The sequence below is a fragment of the Haliotis rufescens genome, unplaced genomic scaffold, assembly GCF_023055435.1.
Source record: "Haliotis rufescens isolate VD_foot unplaced genomic scaffold, xgHalRufe1.0.p SCAF_115, whole genome shotgun sequence".
In the NCBI taxonomy this organism is placed as follows: domain Eukaryota; kingdom Metazoa; phylum Mollusca; class Gastropoda; order Lepetellida; family Haliotidae; genus Haliotis; species Haliotis rufescens.
Genome location: NW_025963797.1, coordinates 189,995 through 215,621, shown reverse-complemented (window position 1 = coordinate 215,621; position 25,627 = coordinate 189,995). Strand labels below are relative to the sequence as shown.

Here is a 25,627-nt window from a genome sequence, read left to right as displayed (position 1 = left end):
ATCAAGCCCGGACCTTCCGCTCACTCGACAGACGCTCTACCGCTAGACCACGGAGACGATAGTAGCCAGTGTATCACGCTTTAAAGAGTAAAGGTCTAAAAACTCAATTAAAATGTCAATATTGGGTTTGACCAACATTTGCAATGGTACAGATGAGGAAGCCCTGTCGCTCTGAAGACTACAGGTGATTGAAAACAGCCCTGGGGATGTTGTTCCAAATGTCAGCAAAATATTGGCTCAAATCAGCCAGCATTACCATAATCCTGATGTAGCCGGCGTTCCATGTCCTCCAAGATAAGTTCTATTGGGGAAGAGACCTTAAGAAACTGCGGATCATGGGCGTACATCAAGGTTATGCTGCTTCAAAAGGTCTGTTGCAACAGATGAAAGGTGCTTGTATTATTCTGCTGCATCGTGACGTTATATCCATGCATATACACAAGGGGCAGAACATGTGCTCAAACGAACTGAGCTGAAATTGGGTTTACAGCGACGTGTGCTCCAACGAGGTCGTCCCGGTTACGAGTTGTGTCCTGGCATTAACGAAGTTAAGTAACATTAATGTTGAAGTGGCAGCAAATCAGGGCTTATCACAGGATGTTGGATTGATGACTCTCACACTCTACCGTTGACGTAATATTTTGTCACTAATTGGTCTCAACCCTGGTATTGTAAGTTAATGTTGCAGTTTATTATCGATTACGTAGATACTACAATGAAATATGGCTGTCTTTGTGACCTGTGACAGTAATGAGTGTGTCTTAAAAAAATGTTTTGAAAGATCCATTATTCAATTCCCGAACAAATATATTCTTGCTGAACTATATATGAAGCACAGTTACCTTTTCTGTATTTATGTAACACTGACTTGTATCTGAAAACATAGAAATCAGACAGGTTATGCACAGTACTACGGTTTAATTTCCATATTTTCTAACACCATTAACAACACAAATCATGTTGCATACACACTGGAAACATTACTAGAATGTCTGTCGATATGTGAACATCTGAGTTCACCATGAATGTATACTCAAAGCAGATTGAATGTCAATATATGATTTTCATTTGATAGAACGTCCTTTTTTCTCTCATGTTATTTCTCAAAGTGTTTGACAAGTTCTTTATTGTTGCCTGACCGCGTCAGAGAGATCAATTATGCCCCTATGTCTGAAACCAGAGCGAGATGTGCCTTGTGAGACACCAGAAGTCGGAAGACATCATCACGTCCACAAACAGCTGCTATCATCACCGGATGGATGGGCGATTCACATGTTGCCTATACGAAAAGCCAGATGTAGCAATGTTTCTGCAGATTAGTCTGTTTGTTTCAAATCAAGATCATTGCTGTTTTCATTGGGTGAACTTGAACTCTCACCAGTGACTTCTGAGCTTATTTCTGAATGTAAATGCATGTTCTTCTTAGCTTGAATGAACAGTTTGACAACCTTCGTATCCTTCAGTCTAGAGAATCGTTTGGCCTTCTTTGCTGGTTCTAGTTGTTCCAGGATTTGTCTGCATCCTACTTCACGAGCGAGCTTCAACACATCATTCCCTGCATTGTTAACTAAAGACAAGTCAGCGCCTCTTCTCCTAAGATATTCGAACACAGCAACATTGCCAGATGCTACTGACGTCATGACAGGTGTCAAGCCAGCCTTGTCTTTTGTGTTGATGTCAAAAGAGTCTATGATGTACTTCACCATATGAAGCTGACCATGCTGAGCAGCAAGATGTAGAAGAGTGTGTCCATCCTTGTCCACCAGAGTTTGGTCAGCTCCACAGGACAACAAGAAAATATACACGTCCATATCGCCTCCACACACTGCCCTCATAAGTGGAGTCTGATCATCCCTCCCTTTAACGTTGATGTCAAAGTAGCCACTCTCTTGTTTCACGGTGGCTTCCTTTCCACTTTGACCGACTACACAGATAGCATTATCATTCTCCGGGGAAGTCGATGATTGTATATCTTCCTTCGGTGCATTACCCTCTCGAGGATCTTTATTTCCACTGAACACTGATATCGCTGCATGTATTGATTCTGGCGAGTTGTTCTTTCCCCGACGATTAACGTCACCGAGTTTCACAAGACATTTGACAATAGCTGTGCTCCCACCCTGACATGCTAAATGTAGAACATTGTCATTGTAGTCATCAGTCAAAGTGAGGTCAGCATTCTGCTTCACAAGCAACTCGAACATATCCTTCCTTCCTGCCCATGCTGCAAACATGACTGGTGTCCAGCCGTGTTTTCCAGAAGTATTGATGTTAATCTTTGATATCAGAATGTTCACAATGGAATAGTTCCCACCCTGACAGGCATGATGTAATACAGTATTATTATCATCATCAGTCAGTGTGATATCGGCCTTCTTTGACAAAAGTAGTTCGAACAGGGCGGGTTTTGCATCCAAGGCTGTGATCATTATTGCTGTTCTCCCTTGGCTTCCCAGACAGTTGATATCAGTGCACTTGCATGCCAATAGATATTTCACAATGGAAATATTTCCACCAAAACATGCTAAATGTAATACAGAATTATTTTGTTCATCCCTCAATCTTATATCAGCCCCCTGTGACACAAGCAACTTGACGACATGTTCTCCTCCTTTGTCAGCTGCAAACATCACCGACGTCCAACTGTTGTTTCCCCGACCGTTGATATCAAACTTTGGCAGTAATAGTTTCACAATGGAGACATTTCCTCCATGACATGCAAGATGGAGGAGATTGTTGCTGTTATCATCTTTCAGCCTCAGGTCAGCCTTCGGTGTATCCAGCTCTAGGTCCACTGTGTGAAGGAAAAGCTGAAATACGTCCACATTTCCATCTACGGCTGCCCTCATCAGTGGTGTCCATCCGTGTTTTCCCCGACTATTGATGTCAAACTTTGGCACTATTGATGGTAACAGAGATAGATCATCAACGCGAGAAGCCACATGAAGAAGATTGCAGTTGTCATCATCGGTCAATGTGAGGTCAGCCTTTTTTGAAACGAGAAGGTCGAAAATGTCCTTCCTCCCAGACAATAGCGCACACATAACCGGTGTCTGTCCATTGTTGTCACGTGCATTGATATCTGTGTGGGGGAGCAGACTCTCTACAATGGACTTGTTTCCATACCAACATGCAAGATGAAGCACAGTGTTTTTGTGGATATCTGATAATTTGAAATCAACTTTGTTTTGCTTTTTCCTTTCAAATGTTTTCCCTTTTTTGGTAAGATAATCTAAGATATCCTCCTTCCCAAACGCCACTGCACACATAACTGGTGTCCAGTCATTTACTCCTCGTCCATTAATATACTGATTGAGATACAAATCAGGAGAAAGATGTTTCTTGAGCGCTTTTTTTACATGTTTTACAGTGGACTTATGCCCATGTTGACAGGCCAAATGCACTAAATTATAGTTGTTCCTGTCACATAAAGTGATGTCAGATTTGCTTTCCACAAGGATGTCAAAACATTCTATCTGTCCAGCGACAACTGCATACATCACCGGTGTCCAGCCATTCAACCCAGGCCTATTGATTTCACAGTGAGGAAGAAGTCTCTTTAGGATATTCTTGTTCCCAGTGAAACAGGCATACTCGAGAATGTTCTGCTTGATATCATCAGACAAGGAAGTTGGATCTGTGAACATATGATTTAATTTGTCAGATATTTCTCTTCGTTTCCATGTGGGATGCCAGATGTACATACTGAAAGCACCACTGGCAATAGCATCTGCCATTCTGTCAGCAATTATTCCTCTGTAGGCCTCTGAGAAAGGAATCACGAGCTGGTGTTCATTGACAGAAATACCGTCGACCTGCTGATCCTGTACGTGCTCAAGGAGGAACTTTATACTGCAATGTTTAAGAATAAACTCTGGTTCAAAATTGAATAAGACCAAAGCACAGACATCATACATGATTGAATGGGAAAATGCTGTTATGTTTGCTTCTGTCAAAAATGTTCGACAGAAACACTGGAGAGCCTTAGCTACACCCTGTCTGGTTGATGTCTTCACAAGAGTTGCAACTCCCTTGAGGTGAGCCTCTAGGTCTTGGCTGGCACCTTCAGATTCAAGTTGACTGTCTGGGCTGGCACCTTTAGATTGAAGTTGACTGTCTGGGCTGGCACCTTCAGATTCAAGTTGACTGTCTGGACTGACACCTTTTGTCTTCAGTTGACTGATTGGGCGGGCACATTCCGTATCCAGTTGATTCCCTGGGCGGGTATCCTCAGTCTCCAGTTGACTGATGTTTATCTGACCTTCACACAGTAAGATCAGGATGAGCGCAGCTGACTTGTCATCCAATGAGCTAATAATCTTTCGAAGTTGATTTGTGATATAAAACATAGGTTTCTCGAAAAAACTCTCATGGTGCATTTGAAAGACACAGCAACTGGAGAAAAGTTTGCATTCTAGAGGAAAACCAACATTCGTTTTCGTATGAGCAAAAACATTCTTTACATCCACTTTACACCCATAGTGATGTTTATACTTTTGCCACAATGCTTTCTTCTCCCCCTGTGTACAAGTTAGTTTGACATCTGATGAACTTTTGAAAATACGTTGACCTCCTAGATTTGACATTGCACGCTCAAGAGTGTTTGTTTCTGCAGTGAATATAACATAGATGTTTGGTTGATTCAGCTTTCTCTGTTCCTCTCTTGTTTCTTGCTGCAGACGCTGGTATCTTCTTTCTGATCTGGACTCACACTGTTCCAGGTGCACGTGGAGGTCGTACAAAAAGTGCTTAAGTCTGGACAGATCCATATATGAACTGACTGTCCTAAATATGTCATCAAATATGACACACACGTCTTTGCCTTTTTCCAGATAATCAGACAGCTGTACTTTATAAGCATCTTCAACCAGTACCAGCTCATACCCCTGCTTCCTGTATTCAGCTCCCAGCATCAGGGCCATGGATGTTTTACCTTCTCCTGGAACACCGCTTAATGTCACATGGCCAAAGGTCTCCAACTTTACTCTCGCCTCCTTTAAGCTCTCAGTTTCAACAAACACCCCTTGGACATCCTTTATCTTCTGTTCTAGTGAACCTGTAAACGTTCATTAATAGTTGTAAACAAATGAAAACGAAGTGTGAAATTCAGCCTCACCAGTTCAACTCGTTTGACTCTAATTTCTGAGTTTGATAAGGATAAATTGTTTAGTTAAAGTATAATATTGTCATCTCTGCATCAACTAGTAATTTCATTTTTATCTAAACAGAAGACCTCAGGTTACCCTTGTGGAACGTACGCGTGCATGTATTCATGCATGAATGACATACCAGACCAATACTTCTCATTACTAATGTTGATAAAGGTATTCAGTTCTTACCAGACGTCAAGAGCACAAAACTGCAGGGTGAATCAGCACCTCTCCCCAAAACTGGTCAGAAAATAAAAGTATATGAATATGCTTCCACAACTGAAATGCATATGTTGCAAAGACTTATATTCGAATATAATATTAATTTGTTAACATATCGTTGTTATTGTTGTTAAGGGTATTCGGCTTACAGTCATATATTATAAAACATGTGTTCTGCAAATATTCCACTCAAAAGGTAAGGGTAATTGCATCACCAGTGAACATATTAATTATTAATACACTAGACCTTTAACCAACATTATATTTACCATGAGATAATGTAAAGCTTACACGGAAAACGGACAAATTAAACAATTGATATTAACTTCGTATTAGCTCACGTGACAACATTCACTCATAGATACATAGTTTCTATGTTGTATGTATCCCATACTTACTGGCTTCACCTTCCTCTGCCATGAAAGGTTCTGAAACATATCAGATGTGATGGTTAGATGAAGCATGTTTAACCCCCTCTTGGTTGTGTAATCTCCATATCGATATCTAAGGCACAACAAGTAATGGAACCAATACAAACACGCTAAATGTTCAAGGGGAATATATACCGAGCTTGTATTGCTAATGTTATTGATGTAACTTAGCTGCGTAGATCACATACCAATACATACATAAGACACACGACAATGTCTCTTTCCAAGTCTATAGGGTCGTAAGCCCATAACTAGGAAACAGTTTCTGTTTCTCAGGATTTACAATCTTCTGTTTCTTTCAAACAATGCTTGTGGTAGCAGACAATTTATCTGGAAATGCTGAATATGTATATTCCCTGTCTGAGATGAAGATAAATCAGCCCAACAAACATAATTACGATTTAGTTTCTTCTATTTTTAATGTTTGTAAAAAAATATCTCGTTTATACAAACCCAATGATAATTCAGTGTCACCTTAAGTAGAATTAATGAGTTACGAGATGTATACTCACCATCTTCACCAGCTCTGTACCTGAAATAAACAAAATCCGGATTATGACAAATGTATGAATCAGCATGTCCGAATTGATTGTTTTAGAAATCAGGGGATTGCCATTTCATATGTGTACTTCGTTGTATTTTGATATATAATTTACTGTACATAGACGTAAGTGATGGTGATTAAGAGGACGTCCTGTCTCAGGTTATAATTCTGTATTACCTGGCAGTTGTACCATCTGTACCAGTTGTTCTCCAGCATGAAAGTATCCCTGTCACTGCATCGATAATCCATATGGTTTCTCCCCTTTTCCGTTTTCGTTTGTAAAGAAATCTGAAAATATGGTCGGTTATTGAGAAATATATGAACTGTAATATGTAAACGCTGTCATGTTGCAGCCCAATATATTAGTCCTCCTAACCTCCTTAAAACTAACCTAACACTTTACAACTCACATTGCAAACAAAATGGTACTGAGTTAGTTGAGGTGAGCTTTAATGGAGTTTAAAATCACATTTAAGATTATTGCACTTATATAGCGACGTGCATGCACGTGTGTATGCCGATTTTATAGTGCTAGACCACGAAGACAACATGCCACAGTTTAACATGAATACCCAGCCCAGACACACTCCGAGCCAACAAGTCCTTGTTCAGCCCCGTCATGTCAAGCGCCTGGCAGGGTATAACAAGAACCTCAACATATTTTGGTATGACGCGACCGGGGATCAAAGCCCGTTCCTTCTGCTGTCTGGAAGGATGCTCCGCCACCAGCTCATGTTGTATAGATTCAGACTTCACCAATAAGTTCACAATAATGTTTTATTTTTTAATGCATACATACAGCAATAATCTGGATTCCATCTCCTTGGGTTAGGTACACACTTACAGTATGATCACCATGACAGCGAGGGTTACGTACACACTTACAGTATGATCACCGCCACAGCGAGGGTTAGGTACACACTTACAGTATGATCACCGCCACAGCGAGGGTCACGTACACACTTACAGTATGATCACCGCCACAGCGAGGGTTAGGTACACACTTACAGTATGATCACCACCACAGCGATGACAACGACCAGGACGAGGAACACAGGGACAAGTATCGCAGCCAGGTCCGGTGTTGTCTCTGTGTTGGATTCACTCGGTGTTGTCGGCGATGTGTCTGTGACAAAATACCGTCACGTAATATCAAGCAATTATGATTCGCAATATTATTTGAACACATATGAGTCTTAGGTTGTATTTGTACTTACATGTGCTGGATTCCCCGGGAGGTGTCGCCGTCGTCCCTGTACAGACATAAATACAGACAATGTAGTCATGTACAGAGATATTCCAAACACTACTACTGTAAAGGTGACTAGTCCAGCTTGATACATTCATGTTCGAGTTTGATTGTTTTAGAAAATCAATACATGAATATAATTGTATCTTATATCGCATCATATTTATATCCAACTACAGACACAGATCAAATAAAATAAAACATTGCATAACTGTGTATAAGTGTACCGTCATGTTATATTTGATAGATTGAAATGGAAACGAGAAGACCCTTTCCATAATCAGTCAGTTGTACTATTCCGACTATATCAGGAGCATGTGTTTATGAAGCATGGATAATTGAGCATTAAATAGTGATGACGCCAGGTGGACGCAAAAAGGTGATCGCATCCTGCCCCACCAGTGGCAAATGTAATAGAAAATACTGACACGAATAGCCTTACACGAGCAAGGCTAAAACCCTTACACGGGTGAGGCTAAAACCATAGCTCCATTCGTTTATAAGTTGCTTATTCTTGAGATAAAATCCAAACTTAAGTCACAGTCAGCAATATTCCAGGTACATGACGGTGTTCTGTAAATAATCGAGTCTGGACCAGACACGCCTGTGTTTCAAGTGGTTTGTTTCCTTGAAAAACACAAGTTGCTTAAGATCAATTTTTTTCCAAATCCTCATGGGTTTAACAGCTAACCAATCAGTAAGTTTGCATATATACTCAACTAAAAAAATTAAGAAACATCCTTAAAACCGAAATATAACTACTATACATTCAGAAAGACCAAACAATGAATAACAAAGTGTTTTATTGATTCAGAACAAGTTGAATCACGCTGAGTTATCACCCTTGGCAGCATAAAACATAAGTCAGTCTCCATTTGGTGAAACACCCACAGTCAGTCAGAATCACATCATAAACAGACTATCAATGTAAAACCTCGATTCCGATGTCATGAATGTTCACAGCAATGTCAGTATCGAATGTTGCCTCCACAAGCTCTAATCACGGCCTGACACCGCCAAGTGAAGATTTGAAAGAGGTTCCTGAAAGCAGCTTGAGGGATTCTGAAGGGCCCAAAGTGTGGATATCGCCATTTAACTAACACTGTTTTTTGTATCAGAAAAAATTAGTGGTCCCTAACTGATTTTGTTGAGCATTAATTGCCTGATTTGGTAGCAAAACATTATAAAACCGTTATATATATATATCCCACAGCAGATCAGCATCAACTATCACTAATTTGAATTAACTTGCTCTACCTGCTTCTGTAATAGAGAGATGTGCCGACCTGGCATTTTGCTTCTATCAGTTGCGTATACTACGGTCGGGTCGCCTAGTGGTTAAAGCGTCCGCTAGTTACGCCGAAGACCCGGGTTCGCTTCCCGACATGGGTACAATGTGTGAAGCCCATTTATGGGGTCCCCCACCGTGATATTGCTGGGATATTGCTAAAAGCGGTGTAAAACCATTCTCACTCACTCTTATACCGTTTTTACACCACACCCATTGAAGGCAGAAAAGGCCACACAAAAGTACACCATGAATCTCTTGCTGGGCATGCCCTCTCACATAATGCACGTGCATCAGGTGACGTTTCATAAGCTTTTTGAAGGGCCAAACTATCAAACTATGTATATCAGTTTGGGCTATCATTACATAACTAACCCTGTTTTTTGTGACAGAAAATATTAGTGGTCCTTAACAGTTTTTGCTGGGTATAAAATTGCCTGATTAGGTAGCAAGACAATATCATGAAACCGTTTTATATGTGAGAACTATATCCCACAGCAGGCTGTTGTTACTGCAGATGAGCAACAACTATCACACATTTGAATCAACTTGTTTTCAAACCTCTAATACTGTTGCAAAAGTCTCCTGTGTAGTCTCCATCACAACCAAACGTGCAGATGCCATTTTGCCGATTACAGGTGTTTCTCAAGCAGTTCTTGGTACAAGGGTGGTCACAGAGATCCTCAAACCACCCCGGCACACACCCCTCCGAGCACTTCCCTGTCTCCTTGTGGCAGTGTGTGAGGTTTCTTTTCGGGTCAGGGATACAAGTCGTAGGGCAATCTTTGCTGCAGTTTTTGCCATACTTCCCCCATTCACAGTTATTCTGGCCATGTGTTCCCAAGACTGAAACGTTGATAAAAACGTAAGCATTAAGAATGAGGATAACGAAAGGAAGGAAACGGACAGTGTGAAGACATTGTATTTTATCTATTATTTCTGATAGTGATCAATGTTTTGGTACAGGATAATGACACAGAACAGTAGAATTTCAAGTGAGTGAGTGAGTGAGTGAGTATGGTTTTACGATGCTTTTAGCAATATTCCAGCAATATCACGGCGGGGGACACCAAAAATGGGCTTCGAACATTGTGACCGTGTCAGTAATCAAACCCGGTTTTTCGGCGTGACGAGCGAACGCTTTAACCAGTAGTCTACCCGACCGCCCAGAATTTCAACCGTGTGAAAAGAATGTTTTCAGTTGGGAGATATGTTCGAAGATGTGACAGCCGAAAAAGCCTGTGTTCTCAACACTCACTAGGCCACCCGACCGCCCAGAATTTCAAGTAATGTACTCTACCATGTGAAAATAATGTTTTGAGTTGGGAGATATCTTCAAAGTTGTGACAGCCGAACCACCCCCTGTGTTCTCAATACTCACTGACTGTGTTCTCAATACTCACTGACTGTGTTCTCAATACTCACTGACTGTGTTCTCAATACTCACTGACTGTGTTCTCAATACTCACTGACTGTGTTCTCAATACTCACTGACTGTGTTCTCAATACTCACTGACTGTCATCAGAATGGGGTAGAGTAGCTGCATGGCTCTGCTGGACCAGGAGTTGGAGCCTCTGCAAAGGAAATATATGGTTTTGTGATACAAACACCATCATACATCAAACTGCTTTTAGTGTGAGCATTTATGCTGTTTCATACGTTTTTGTTTGAAACACATCTTGTGCTTTACGTTTACCAAATGTTTGCTCCATGTCATTTGACACGAATGACAGAAATGTATTTACCGGGTGGTCATCAAGTCAATGAAGAAATTATGAAAAATAGATGCATGTATTAATGTGTTAAAGGTCATGCATCTCACTTCTTCGGCAATATCATTGGAATACTACTCTCACAGAGAATACATGTTGTTTTGTTTGGTTTTTTCCACAGCCCCTTGCCATGTGCATGGATCAGTGAAAATAACATTTGCGATATAAAACTCTGAATTTCAATTGTATACCGTATTCGGGACAATAAGCGCCCCGGGCGCTCTCAGAGTTAGAAATAGGGGGCTCTTATTAGAATATTATTTTGGTGAAAAACAACAGAGTTAAAAGATCGTAAATTTCGTGGCTTATGCTGACAGCCTGAAATGTTTACATATGACAGAAATATTTTTTCCAGAATTTAATTTCCCATCATAATGAATGCATATAAAATACGTATTATACACGAATAAATAAGTCCTGTGCACATTGATCAATCGGAAGGGGTGCTAATTGATTGTTCGCTAGCCAATATATTAGAAAATATCGCCGTGGACGCTTATTAGAGCGGGGCGCTTATTACGTCACACACACACACACACACACACACACACACACACACACACACACACACACAAACACACATTTGGTGAGCTGCTTTAGGTGAAAGACAACCCACGAGGATTGTGTCTACTCCGACGTCCGCGCTGTGATGCCTCACCTATAATCAATCTTAACACAAGATAACTCTGGGAGAAATCTCTAACTTCAGTGCATACGAGTGCGTCCAGCTGGGCATGCAAAAGCTGTCTGTTAATCTTTGTAGACTGGTGTCGTGGTACTTATACCTGACAGTGTCTAAGTTTGATAACCTCTGTGTATTTCAATCAGGTCAGTTGTATACTATCACTGACTAGTTAGTATCAGTGCTGCTAGCATGTGTAGATGCGACTGTTTAGATATACTAACGCTGTGTCAGTCCAACTTTTAGTAGCCTTATTATTATTACAGCCCATGTACTTCTTGATACTTTTATTAATTTTCAGAAATTATCCTGAACAAATGACATCCTTACATTTCCAAGTCGCTGGGCAAATTATAGCTCATTTATCACAACACCAGTCAAACACAGCCGTATTCCCTTATCACAAGCCATTACGTGAACCTTGAATTGCCTAGCCATCGATAACGCATGGTTCATCCATGTCCACACGGCCTTTCCTCTCTTGGTTGAGCGTTGATAAGTCGTCCCTCCCCAGCCTGTTGAAACATCTTCCGAACAATAATACGATCACTAGATCACTTGAGCTGCTGAACATTTATTTTATCCCGGAACTCACGCATCGAATCATAACGTGTGTGTGTGAGTTTGGTTTAACGCCGCTTTTAACAGTATTCCAGTTATAGCACGGCGTGTCAGCTTAATGTGGGAGTGTGTGTGTGAGTTTGGTTTAACGCCCCTCTTAACAGTATTCCTGTTATAACGCGCCGTGTCAGATTAATGTAGGAGAAAAGCCCGAAGTGATGCAGGTCTAAGACGTTTACCACTTCGGTGAAACCCACGAGCATGGGTATGGTGCTGACAAACCTAGAAACATAATTGGGGCGAATAGGTTTCTGACGTGCCCAAGGGACGCAACTCTGCACAGCGAATCGCGGCGCCTTAGACGACTGGGCCACCCGTGCCCCCGAATCAAAACGTAATAGTATATACATGACATGTACATAGTTCAGGCTACAGAAGTGAAGGTGTCTCTCAAGGTTCACCTCGGCGAAACCTACGCGCACGGGTATGGTGCTCACAAAACTAGAAAGGTTATTCGAACCCTCGATCATAGGTTTCTGGCGTGCCGAAGGGACGCAACTCTGCACAGCGTTGTGGTGAATCTTCAGACGAGTGAGGTGTCTCGCACTGTGCAAGTATGACTGTGAGCAATAGGGACAATAACACACAGTTAGGCACAGGGCATGTCGACCTTGATATCGTTCCCCTGCAGGTATAACAACGCTGTAATCCACAACACATCAACAACGAGTTGCCGTTCTATACAAAGCCTCCACTCTCGCTGGGATTATCAAGTCGAATGCTCTCACATTGACACTGCATCTATATGTTCAAGCAGTCAACTGTCAATGTTCGTGCCATGTATGATACGATGTGTAGTTTACTTACCGATACAACAACGAATGTAGTGCTTCTTACACGGCTACATGCCGGATCCAGTCAGACACTCTGCTATTTTAAGTACAACCTATTTTAACTTGCCCATCGCGTCAGTGTAACCCGTATGTGTGACAAGACTAGCCTGTCGGTGCTCAATGCATTAAGTAATGCCAGCTTGTATTCAATGATCTATAGGTTTCTTTGTACAACCCAGTTGCATTGCTTCACCTCAGATGTGTGTATGTGAATACCTGAACGCTCAAGCAAATTTGTTTGTTTGTGGGTTTGTTGTTAACACACACTCGGCTATATTCCAGCAACATGCGGCAATCTGTAAAGAGTCGAGTCTGGACCAGACAATTCAGTGACATCATGAGCATCGATCTACGAATTTGCTTTGATATTTGCTTGCATGTTTCAAAACATGTTGATGGAAAGTACCTGTAGTGTAGAGCCCTGACCTAGGCTATATCTATCTATCCATCTGTCTGTCTGTCTGTCTGTCTGTCTGTCTATATTGTTCCCCTTCTAACACCAGTCCACGGAAAACCGGAAGTTTACACAACGCACTATCTAAATGTAGTAACTTCATGATGACTGCTTAGAGTAAATAGTACTACATTACGGACCACTACTCACTGCTTATAAACAATGCAATGAGCATCTACCGAATTTATATTGTAAAAATGTTACAACGTTACAAACATTGTTAATCCACAAAATACAACAATATATAACAATATATATATATATATATATATATATATATATATATATATATATATATATATGTACGGTATATCGCACCGTACTATAGTGTGTCGTTGTAGCAAATCATGTGTTTTCCCACAAAACTTAAAACATTAACTTGAGTGTCAAATAAAAAAAAATACGTCCGTCTTTTCGAGGCGTAAAGTATACTAAATATTCGTTCATGATCGTGAATTATTGATAACAAACATTTATTTTATTTGTAAAAGTATCATGCCGCGTTCAAACTATAGGATAACGTCACAGATAAGTATGCTGCTCAAACAGCAAAATAAAGCATTATACCCGTGAACACATTGGCTCCTTTGGCTTGGTTGTAAAATGAGTGAGTATTAAGCTTGATGCTGCTTTTATCACACTTCCAGTATAATCATACCACGGAAGTGAAGAAATGGGCTTCACATATGTCGGAAAAAGAAGAAAGGCCTTTGCGATAAACGCTTCAATCCCAAACTTCTCTTCTCTACCCTACCCCGTTTCACCCTGCTTTCTCCCTACTCCACACTTGCCAAACCCCTACCTCAACCCCGCACCTCCCTACCTCAACCCCGCACCCCCTAACCCAACCCCGCACCCCTACCTCAACCCCGCATCCCCCTACCTCAATCCTGCACCTCCTACCTCAACCCCGCACCCCCCACACCACACCTCCCTACCTCAACCCCGCACCACCTACCCCAACCCCGCACCTCCCTACCTCAACCCTGCACCACCTACCTCAACCCCGCATCTCCCTACCTCAACCCCGCACCCCTACCTCAACCCCGCACCACCTACCCCAACCCCGCACCTCCCTACCTCAACCCCGCACCCCTACCTCAACCCCCACCCCCTGCCTCAACCCCGCACCCCCTACCCCAACCCCCACCCCCTGCCTCAACCCCCACCCCCTGCCTCAACCCCGCACCTCCCTACCCCAACCCCGCACCTCCCTTCCTCAACCCCGCACCCCTACCTCAACCCCCACCCCCTACCTCAACCCCCACCCCCGGAAAAAGAAGAAAGGCCTTTGCGATAAACGCTTCAATCCCAAACTTCTCTTCTCTACCCTACCCCGTTTCACCCTGCTTTCTCCCTACTCCACACTTGCCAAACCCCTACCTCAACCCCGCACCTCCCCACCTCAACCCCGCACCCCCTAACCCAACCCCGCACCCCCTACCTCAACCCCGCACCCCCCTACCTCAATCCTGCATCTCCTACCTCAACCCCGCACCCCCCACACCACACCTCCCTACCTCAACCCCGCACCCCCTACCTCAACCCCCACCCCCTGCCTCAACCCCGCACCCCCTACCCCAACCCCCACCCCCTGCCTCAACCCCCACCCCTGCCTCAACCCCGCACCTCCCTACCCCAACCCCGCACCTCCCTACCTCAACCCCGCACCCCTACCTCAACCCCCGCCCCCTACCTCAACCCCCACCCCCTGCCTCAACCCTGCACCTCCCCACCTCAACCCCGCACCTCCCCACCCCTACCCCGCACCCCCAACCTCCACTCCGCACCCCCTACCTCAAACCCTTTCCCCCTGCCTCAACCCCGCACCACCTCCCTTAACCTTGAACTTCCACATTTGCATACCTACTCAAACGGCGCCTTCCAACCCCGCACCTGCCTGTCTCACCCTGCACTTCCACCTTTCCATACTTCCTCACACGACATTCACCTAACTCAACCCCGCAACCCACACGCCGCACAGTGCACCTCAGCACCCAGATCCTGTCCACGCTGTCGTGTGTTTGTCCCACTCCTATTTAACTGCAGCCTTCTCAAGGGGATTCCCCACACATTCATGTTTTGAGTTACCGAATATCAACACATACATCTCAGTCTTTCCAGGTCAGGCGCTTTTCCCGAGAATCCAGCGTGAGCGTAACCTACTGTATGTAGGGGACCCGGCTAGCTTCAATCAGGGAACAATATCAGTTACTGTCACACATATCAGTATGGATCTTCCACGCTAATGATAGATATAATGGATATTGATAAACACATATGTAGGATTCACAATCGTCGCTCTTCTTTAACACAATCGTCAATGTCTGACTACCTTTCTCCCCTCTGGGCGATTCTACTCCTTCCTGAGGAACGACTTGGTCTGGCCAGCGATACAACCGTGTACGACAGTCTACTTATAATGTCACGTCAGGTGACATGACTGAGTGTGTTCTGTGAAACCACTTGCCCCAGATAGCAATATAGCATAGTCGGTACATGTATACATCTGTGGTTTGTGGGGGTTCGGGTGGCCCAGTCGTCTAAGGCGCCGCGATTCCCTGTGCAGAGTTGCGTCCCTTGTGCATGCAAGAAACCTTTGATTGTGGGCTCGAATCCCGGTTCGCCCGAATTATGTTTCTAGGTTTGTCAAAACCATACCCGTGCTCGTGGGTTTAATCGAAGTCTGAGACCTGCATCACTTGGGGCTTTCCTCCCACATTAAGCTGACACCCCGAGATATAACTGGAATACTCACACTCACTACTGGTGTTCAGGATTGTGATTATCATTGTAAGATAATGAGGTTTTGTAAGATTTTGGATAGTAATGGTCGTTCATTCCTGATCATGGAACTTCGCAGGTCCATATTTTTCGTGGTTATTTTTTTTGCTCTCTTGCAGTACTATCTCAACTATGTAACTAAACAGTTAAGGAAACAAATGTAAGACGTTGATATATTTATCTGTGTCTAAAGCTGTTTATCATCCGCCCTTATCAAAGCTACGTGGCTATCTAATAAACTGACTGTCGATACACTCAGATTTTGTGTTGTTGTGTGGGTTGTCGTGTACAGTGGAACCTCTATTAAGCGAGTTGATTCCCCTCACTAACTGTTAATAAATCAAAATTTTAAAAAAATGTATCATTCTCTGTGTTTTCATTAGTCAATAGTTTCATCTTACACAATACATTTAATTATCTACCACAGCACAGGCTTGACGCGAATGACACCTTGTTGCTGGACAGATATGCTCGCAAAACCATAGTGTGCTTATTTACTTGCTTGGTGTACCGATGTCGGAGGTCACGTGACATGAAGGCCGACCTTACCGATAACAGTCCAGTTGAGTGTCGGGTTTCTGTCTGCATTTCACCTTTACCATGCACCGACAAAATACAATAATATACACGGCTCGGTCTATATGAATGTGTCAGTAAGTGTAACATCAGCTGATTTATGTCGAAATGGCCGGCAACTTAAATCGCTTAGAGATTTACGTACCTCAACGATGTTGATACCATCGCCAACGCTGCCGCCATGGTGTCCCGCCCATTCATTCACATCTCTGCTCTGTGCAGTGGTGTCACGGCCATTCATTCACCTCTCAGCTCTGTGCAATGGGGCCGTGGGGCATGTTGCAGTGTGCCCCACATTATGTAAACTCTGGCAATGCACGTCACAGTCGCCTCACTGTCGGTCCAAGAATAACTGCCTTAGCTTTAGGTTTCGTTGAAAACTTGTTGGCAGCATATGCCCGTTGTTCGCATTATCCGTTCAGATGTACTTTAAGTCTGAATATATTCAGACTTATTGGGACGGTGATTTCCCTTTCTTCTTAACAGTGAGGTGAGGTGAGGTGAAATGGGGTTTAACGTCGCGTCTAAGATTATTGCACTTATATAGCGACGTGCATGTACGTGTGTGTGTTTGTGTGGCGGTTTGTACTAGTCCGGACTGATGCCAATTTATAGTGCTAGCTCACTGAGATACCATGCCGCAGTTTAACATAAATATCCCACTCAGACACAGTATACTGACTCCGAGCCAAACAGTCCTTTTTTAGCCCCTTTATGCCGAGCGCCAGACAGGGTAACTACAAGTACCATCTTTTAACGTCTTTTGGTATGACGCGGCCGGGGATCGTACCCCGGACCTTCCGCTCTCTGGGCGGCCGCTCTACCACTAAACTACGGAGGCGTTCTCTTAACAGTGTTGTTTTGTTTAGTTAGTAATTGTTTAGTACAGCCGGCTTGTTTACATCGGGAGTTTCACATCGGGTAGATGTCTAAAGGGTTAAAGGCCTGAGCAACACAACTGAAAAGACGAGAACGTAGCATGCCGGGTCCATATATTATCACGCTTAGTAACCACTTTATTATTTATAAACGCGAGGGAAGAAAGTTGTTTTATAATGTTAACCATATCGCCTTAAAGTAAAGAAAGAAGTTGTTATCCATGTATTGTGTCTACTTTGTCGTCCACACTCAGCAGTATTCCAGCCATATGACGGCGGTCCGTGGGTAATCGAGTCCAGACCAGACAGTGATCATCGATCAACGCAATTGGGATCGATGACATGTATCAACCTAGTCAACGAGCCTGACCAGCCGATCCTGTTATTCGCCTCTTACGAAAAGCATAGTCACATTTTACGGCAAGCATGGGTTGCTGAAGACCTATTCTACCCCGGATCTTCACAGGTCTCTGGTGACGAAACGATAATAGGTCATGTACGCATGAGAAAATATATACATCAAACTAACTACGGTTATAACAAACTCAGAGGAACTTCAAACTTTAGTTCGTTATAACCGTAGTTCGTTATAAGCATATATACAACATATCTACAGCAAATAGTCGGGACCAAAAAGTAAGTTCGTTATATCCGTCAGTTCGTTATAAGCGTGTTCGTTATAACCGTAGTTTTCTATATATATGTTTCGGGGAACAGGGGGAGTACTAGGAACAGATGCGACCACCCGATCACTTTATTAATTATATATGTACATATGTATATATGTGTATTTGTTGATACTATAGGGGCGCTCGGGTAGCCTTGTGGTTAAAGCGTTTGCTTGTCACGCCGAAGACCCGGGTTCGATTTCCCGACATGGGTACAATGTGTGAAGCCCATGTCTGGTGTTCCCCGCTGTGATATTGCTGGAATATTGCTAAAAGCGGCGTAAAACCATCTTCAGTCAGTCAGTGTTGATAATATATTGCTGGGAAATGTATTGTAAGGACCAATATCCCCGATGTGTGCTTTTGTTGAGTTCTGGTTGTTGTTTTTGCTATATGCTGAAGCATACATATCCCGCTTGTCTGGTTTTAGAAATGTGTCATGGACACCAGCTAATGCTAGTAGTTGGATTCGGTGCACGTCGCTTACTGTATAACAAAACCGAACTGATGCGTGGGAAATATGAAGGAAGAAAAACGGTCATCAATGACTCTGCGCATATGCGTTGTGATGAATAAGGTTGGTGGGTTTAACGCAGCTTTGAAGGGCATTCCAGTTCCATTGCGATACATCCAACGAGCACACGTTTGGTACTGGGAAACCTAGAAACATCATCGTTGCACATCCACAATCATAGGTTCCTGGTGTTCCCAAGGGAGGCAACTACACACAGCGAATTGTGGCGCCTTTGATGACAGAGCCACCCGTGCTACAGGTATGGTGATTTATTGTAAATGTACCACATTTTATTCGGCTTTTAGACAAGCGTGCGTTCTTTTCAAGCATTCGTATGAAATGATGTATTTTTCCGATTTAAATGTGATAACTTCATAATATTTGTATTGTTTTAACTGTCACGTGACATTAATTTCATGATAGGAATCCAGACAAAAATATTATTGCTTATCAACTTTAATTTATCCCTGCGAAACAATAAAACAAAGTTGCTTTAAGACCTTTTTATAAACTCGTTCTTAATTAATGTACTCAATGGGAGGTCGGGTAGCCTAGTGGTTAAAGTGTTCGCTCGTCATGCCGAAGACCTAGGTTCAATTCCCGTAATGGGTACAATGTGTGAAGCCCATTTCTGGTGTCCTCCCCCGTGATATTGCTTGAAAATTGCTAAAAGTGGCGTTAAAAACAAACTCACTCACTCACTCACTCACTCGCTCATGTACTCAAGCATCAACTAAGTAGTAGTAAGAAGTCCGGCATGGGAGTTGTGTATTTATTTTTGTCTAGAGGACATATGTTTGTCTGTAAGACAACAACATCTGTTCCTAGTGATCACATAATGTCATTTAATATATGTCGAAATATAATTTCCAGGTCCAAATGCACTTTCGAGACTGAACTGCGCCACCTGAATGAGCAATACACACTGAACGTGGACGTGGAACACAGTACACAACTACAGCGACGACCAAGGGCAGCGTGACCTGAACTTCGATCTGTGACAGGTATAAATTCCTTATGTGAATTATTTATAGTAAGGTTGGGTGTCGGTTTATGTCTGTGGTTTATGTCATTGGTTTTATACCACGGAGTCAAAGACAAATAAAACCAAGATACAAGTCAAAGGCTGATGTGCACCAAACCGAATGTACAACACACCTTTAAGACGGAAGTGAAATGCAGTACACAAACATGTCTTGTGTTTGACATGACGATCGATAATACTGATACCCAAGAACCACATGTGAAATATGGATATTACGTTGAGTGTCGGGTGCCTGTGAATAACATAACATTATTGTCAATAAATAACATAACGTATGAGGCCATATTTATCCTTTCCACGGCATTCTTCAGTCTCGGAAAGTAAATATTAATTAGTGTATTCTGGTGTTTGTACTTCCCATCTCTGTTTCAGAAGGTGAATTGAGATGAAATATCGCTTGTGTGGTACATTATACTAAATGCAGATTGTACTTACCACTGTGATGCCTTTAAGCTTTCACTGTGATGTCCCAGGGCTTCCTCCATAGTTCTGTAGCCTGGTGTTGCGAGATATGTCCCAGCATGCTCTAGTTCGGCTCTTAACCAGATCACGTGGAACAGAAAATATGTAATGATTTCGTTACACAATCATGCTCAAGCTTCGATTTTTTTATTTATTAAGATGAACAACATTGAGACGTGACTACTTGTCAACTGTAGTGCGTTTTTGAGGAGATATCTATTTCATGCAGCCCACACGATTAAGCCGTGCTGTTCACTTTAAGTCGTTGTCCTTCAGGTGACATGTATATGCTATTATTCCTCCATAGGGGGCCTAGGGTGGCCCAGGCGTCTAAGGCCCCGAGATTCGCTGTGCAGAGTTGCGTCCCTTGGGCACGCCAGAAACCTATGATTGTGGGTTCGAATCCTGATGATGTTTCTAGGTTTGTCAGCACCATACCCGTGCTCGTGTGTTTCACCGGGCTTTCCTCCTACATTAAGCTGACACGCCGTGATATAACTGGAACATTGTTAAAAGCGGCGTTAAACTCACTCACTCACTATTCCTTCAGGTGACATATACAGTAAACTACGGTTATAACGACTACGGTTATAACGAACTGATGGATATAACGAACTATTTTTGGTCCTGTCTATTTGCTGTAACTATTCCGTACATTTGCTTATAACGAACTACGGTTATAACAAATTAAAATTAGTGGTCCCTTTGAGTTCGTTATAACTGTAATTTACTCCATATGCTTTTATTCCTCCATAGGAGAGTACAAAACATGTTGTAAGTTAAAAGGGAAGAGGAGAGATTGTACATGGGTTGTGAGTCACTTTGGAAGTTGAACATATCATACAGTGTGGTTATCACAGATATTTGGACCATAATGAACTGGTGCATGAAACACACTCCATCATATCAACTGTCAAGAAAGACATCGTGGTCATTCAGGTAGAACACTTTCAACTGTGTCTAAATGCATTTGACGCATCTCTATTAATTGCGGACGTCCTCTCCTGTTTCAGCATAACCTACCCTGATTAAGCCACTACCCACTAACCCTCTTTTCCCTACCCTCTTCCTTCAAACACGAAACAGCCACCCACAAACTGTATTAACCTCCACACGTTGTACCCGCCAAACACTAGCTCAATCCGTCGTCCCCGCCGGTACCCCACTCTTGTCATCTCCTGACCCACCACGTTTCAAACTTCTAACATATCCACAAAACACACAGCCATGTCTGTATAACAGTTTTAAAGATCAATCAATCAATCCCAACCAGGTCAGTAAGGCTTGTCAAGCCTCACTCCTCGGGAGTGAGTCTACGCTCGTACTATGTGTAGGGGAAGCAGTATGTGTCAATCATGGAATAATGTGTCTATTTATCAGAACTAATAGCGTGAAAAAGTTAATATATATAAACATGACTATATAAACATGAATGATTTGTTTGTGTTTTGCTGTTTTCTTTTATTAGGGGAAAATGTCAACTACCTTGCGCCGCTTTCAGGCATTGTACATATTTCCGAGAAATGACATGACACGCCCGGCTTGATCACATAGTAACATGTCAGCGAGCGACCTTTCACACAGTAATTCGAGCCTGACAGATATACAGAGTCATGTCACATTTCCCTGCACCAGAGTTGCGTTAATGTCACTTCACATGCCCCACATAACAAGTGCATTTAGCTGTTCGTTGATAGCTGAGAGCGAATGTCGAGATGTGAAAGGTCGGCTGTGACAGTTCTCTTTGTGTGTTATTTACCGCCACACTAAACAATTGTCCAGGTGTATGACGGCGGCCTGTAAATAATCGACTCTGGACCAGACATCTCAGAGACTGAAATCATGATCATCTACGGAATATTAAGATCAACAAAGTCAGCGAACCTAACTATCCGATTCCATTAATCGCCTTTTGCAAAAAAGGTTGCTATATTCCTACCCGGAATCACCAGGGATGCTGTGACTGTAGTTCAGTGAATAGGTTATGATGTTTCATGAATCAAAATTGTGAAGAGTTTGCGATCGCACCTTGGATTTTCCTGGACGTGTACGGTGGGCGTATATTGTAGATCGTGTACAGAGAGGCTTCCATACAGCCTTATCGTGCGATAGAAACTCGTTGTCCGAGACTATACAATTAAAGTGCACATACCATTCGTGACCCGTGAAGATCCATGGTAGAATAGGTCTTCAGCAAGCCCTGCTTGCCGTAAACGGCGATTATGCTTGTTGTAATGGGCGACTAACGGGATCGGGTGGTCAGGCTCGCCGACTTGGTTGATGCATGGCAGCCATCTCAATTGCGCGGATCGATGCTCATGATATCAATCACTGGATTGTCTGGTCAAGACCTGACCGCCGTTGTATAGCTGGAATAATGCTGAGTGCGGGGTTAAACAACCAACCAAACAATCAATACTGTGATTATACCAATCAAAGTTTAATTTGTGCAAACGCAGGTGTTTGCTAGCTTCGGACGTACACTGGGGTGGCAACCTATCCAGGGATGTCGGCAATATCCCTTCCTCTACTTTGATGCAACACATGATAATCGATAGATGTGATCTAAGATATTCAATACATGACAGATACACAATGAAGTTTAGATTCCTCGGTTCTGATACAAGGACAAGTTTTGAATGGTATATTTAAGAATGTTAATGCTTCTTTAGGTGTCAATTAACAAATAACGCATCATACAAAAACATGTTACATAGGTCGCATTGTGATTGTTAACAAATAATGACCTTACATAAGTCGCCGCAACTAGCTGTACCTGAGCAGAAACTGTTGACTGCTGTAGCTACAGATTCCTCAGTCGTAATATGTAATCATGTAATATTGTGTGGTGCAAAGTTACATGAATGATTCAAGTCACCATGTCAGTGTGCCCATACAAGTACAGGGTGGCTCGGTTTTCCGCTCTGATAGGGAAGGACAATGTCATATTCATGTCGACCTTGATACAAACCAGCACGCAAACATTATGTGTATCACAAGGATATCCTACAGTACGTACAATGGGCGTTATTTACCACCGGTTTTGCAATTATTTCCGTACTGCTTTTATTCAATCGACCTCTGCCTCAGCAACAATGAGTGTGCCAAACACGCAACTTACAATATACAACACTCAAAACAACCAGTAACGTTTTCAAACATGTCAGTGGATATTTAAAGGTGTTCTTATGTACTCGAGGCGTGACAAGAAACTGGGCATCTATTTTATCTTATCACCGTTACTATGGAGCCGGGGGTGCGGTGGAGAAGCCTAGTGGTTAAAGCATTCGCTCGTCACGCCGAAGACCCGGGTTCGATTCCCAACATGGGTACAATGTGTGAAGCCTATTTCTTGTGTTCTCCGACGTGATATTGCTGGAATATTGCTAAAAGCGGCGTAAATCCATTCTCACTCACTCACTCTGTGGGGCCGGGTATAGTATGCGCGTGTGTTATCTGGGTATGTCTGAAACTGCAGCTGTTGTATGCGTTTACCACAACGACAATAACGCAAGTACCACGTGTTGCAGGCGATCTCCGTATGCAGCTTCGTTGTCAACATTCCACTTGTCAGGACAGCTCAAGGTGACCTCTGTGTCACTGCATGTATCTATTGTACACACGTTGTCAACATTCCACTTGTCAGGACAGCTCCAGGTGACCTGCTGTTTCACTGCCTGTATCTATTGTACACACGTTGTCAACATTCCGCTTGTCAGGACAGCTCAAGGTGACCTGCTGTTTCACTGCCTGTATCTATTGTACACGTGTTGTCAACATTCCACTTGTCGGGACAGCTCCAGGTGACCTGCTGTGTCACTGCATGTATCTATTGTACACACGTTGTCAACATTCCACTTGTCAGGACAGCTCCAGGTGACCTGCTGTTTCACTGCATGTATCTATTGTACACACGTTGTCAACATTCCGCTTGTCGGGACAGCTCAAGGCGACCTGCTGTTTCACTGCCTGTATCTATTGTACACACGTTGTCAACATTCCCCCTTTCGGGGAAGCTCAAGGCGACCTGCTGTTTCACTGCCTGTATCTATTGTACACACGTTGTCAACATTCCACTTGTCAGGACAGCTCCAGGTGACCTGCTGTTTCACTGCCTGTATCTATTGTACACAAGGCAGAAGGTCAAGCGGAGTTTATCTGTTAAGTCTCGCCACGTTGAGATACGGGGTTTCCATTGTCCTATTGTTTTCCACTCGCCGTGCCCGGTGACGCCAACCTTCAGTAACAATGCAACTCTGGCAGTAATAGTTCTAGTGACATCACTCGTTATTAAGAGGAGCATTCTTGTGACTAAATATATATGTTTCTGACAGAGCGGGTTAGGATTTTCGTGTCCACTGTTTTACCAGGTGAAATATTAAGGGGTTATGGAAACTAGACGCTTGGGTCCGATACATTCTAACCCAGGCCATTTAAACGTATGGTGTTGTTGAGTTGATGATTAATGACACTATTGTGCAACTGTACCGGATGAACTGTGTGTTGTGTTGCTTCAACAAATGATTAAATCAAACTCGCAGTAGAACGAAACAGGCATTGTTCCACCAGGAAATACAACCTATTGTGTTATGGTTTCAAATCTACAAATATGTTCGTTGAGCCTCCCTTGTGCACGTTAACGCATTTGATATTGTTGAGTTTTTTGCCTTGATGGACGATGGAAATATTGGATATACATTTCTATAATAAAAGACAAGTGAGGCAATTTTAATTGCACCCGTGAAGATTCGGGTTAGAATAGATCTTCAGCAACACATGCTTGCCGTAAAAAGGCGAAACGGGATCGGGTGGTCAGTTGCGCTGACTTGTTGATGCATGTCATTGTGTTCCAATTGCGTAGATCGATGTTCATGTTGTCAATCACTGGATTGTCTGGTCCAGACCCGATTGTTTCCAGACCATCGACATATAACAGGTATATTGCTAAGTGCTGGGTTAATCAACAAGAAAAGAAATAAAGACAATCTAATTGCTCATTGTTAAAGCCAATCGTGAACATAAGTGTTCGAATGGGTCTAAGGAACCCATGCTTTTCGGAGGAGGCGACTAACGGGATCTAATTATCATGTTTGGTGATTTGGTAGAAGCGTGTCATTGTTACAAATAGCTTGGACCGATGTTCATGATGTCAACCACTGGATATTCTGTTGCAGACTCGCATCAACCTTCATTGTCACATTATACATGAACACATACGAGAGCAGACCGGCATCCAGACACAGTTGTGTCAATGTCTGTACACCATGTGCAATGTATGACACTATCAGGAACATCGTTGAAGACTGTGCCAAATAGTTCTCACTTTTGTTTCCAGAATGAACTTCCTACCCGTATAGGGCTAGAATACATTGGAGTGTATTCTATTCTTAAGTTACTTTGTTGGTCACATCACCCTTCAAAGCAAGTAAATAGACGTACCACACAGCAATTAC

At 42.9% G+C, this 25,627-nt stretch overlaps 1 protein-coding gene across 4 annotated transcripts; it reads right to left on the bottom strand.

Annotated features, from left to right (window-relative positions):
• Positions 1-903: 903 nt before the first annotated feature.
• LOC124117618 lies at positions 904-20,221 on the bottom strand. Of its 4 annotated transcripts, none has more exons than XM_048393123.1 (10): positions 20,148-20,221; positions 10,398-10,459; positions 9,446-9,730; positions 7,565-7,600; positions 7,356-7,473; positions 6,525-6,635; positions 6,316-6,335; positions 5,771-5,800; positions 5,340-5,390; positions 904-5,056 (listed from the first exon to the last, which is right to left on the bottom strand). In XM_048393123.1, exons 2-10 carry the CDS (start codon positions 10,429-10,431, stop codon positions 1,317-1,319), a joined length of 4,425 nt encoding a protein of 1,474 aa, XP_048249080.1. In that variant the 5' UTR covers positions 10,432-10,459; positions 20,148-20,221; the 3' UTR covers positions 904-1,316. The 4 variants fall into 4 exon arrangements, with proteins under 4 accessions (XP_048249080.1, XP_048249078.1, XP_048249081.1 ...); XM_048393121.1 differs by lacking the exon at positions 20,148-20,221 and adding an exon at positions 16,753-17,035; XM_048393124.1 differs by lacking the exon at positions 20,148-20,221 and adding an exon at positions 15,199-15,533.
• Positions 20,222-25,627: the final 5,406 nt, after the last annotated feature.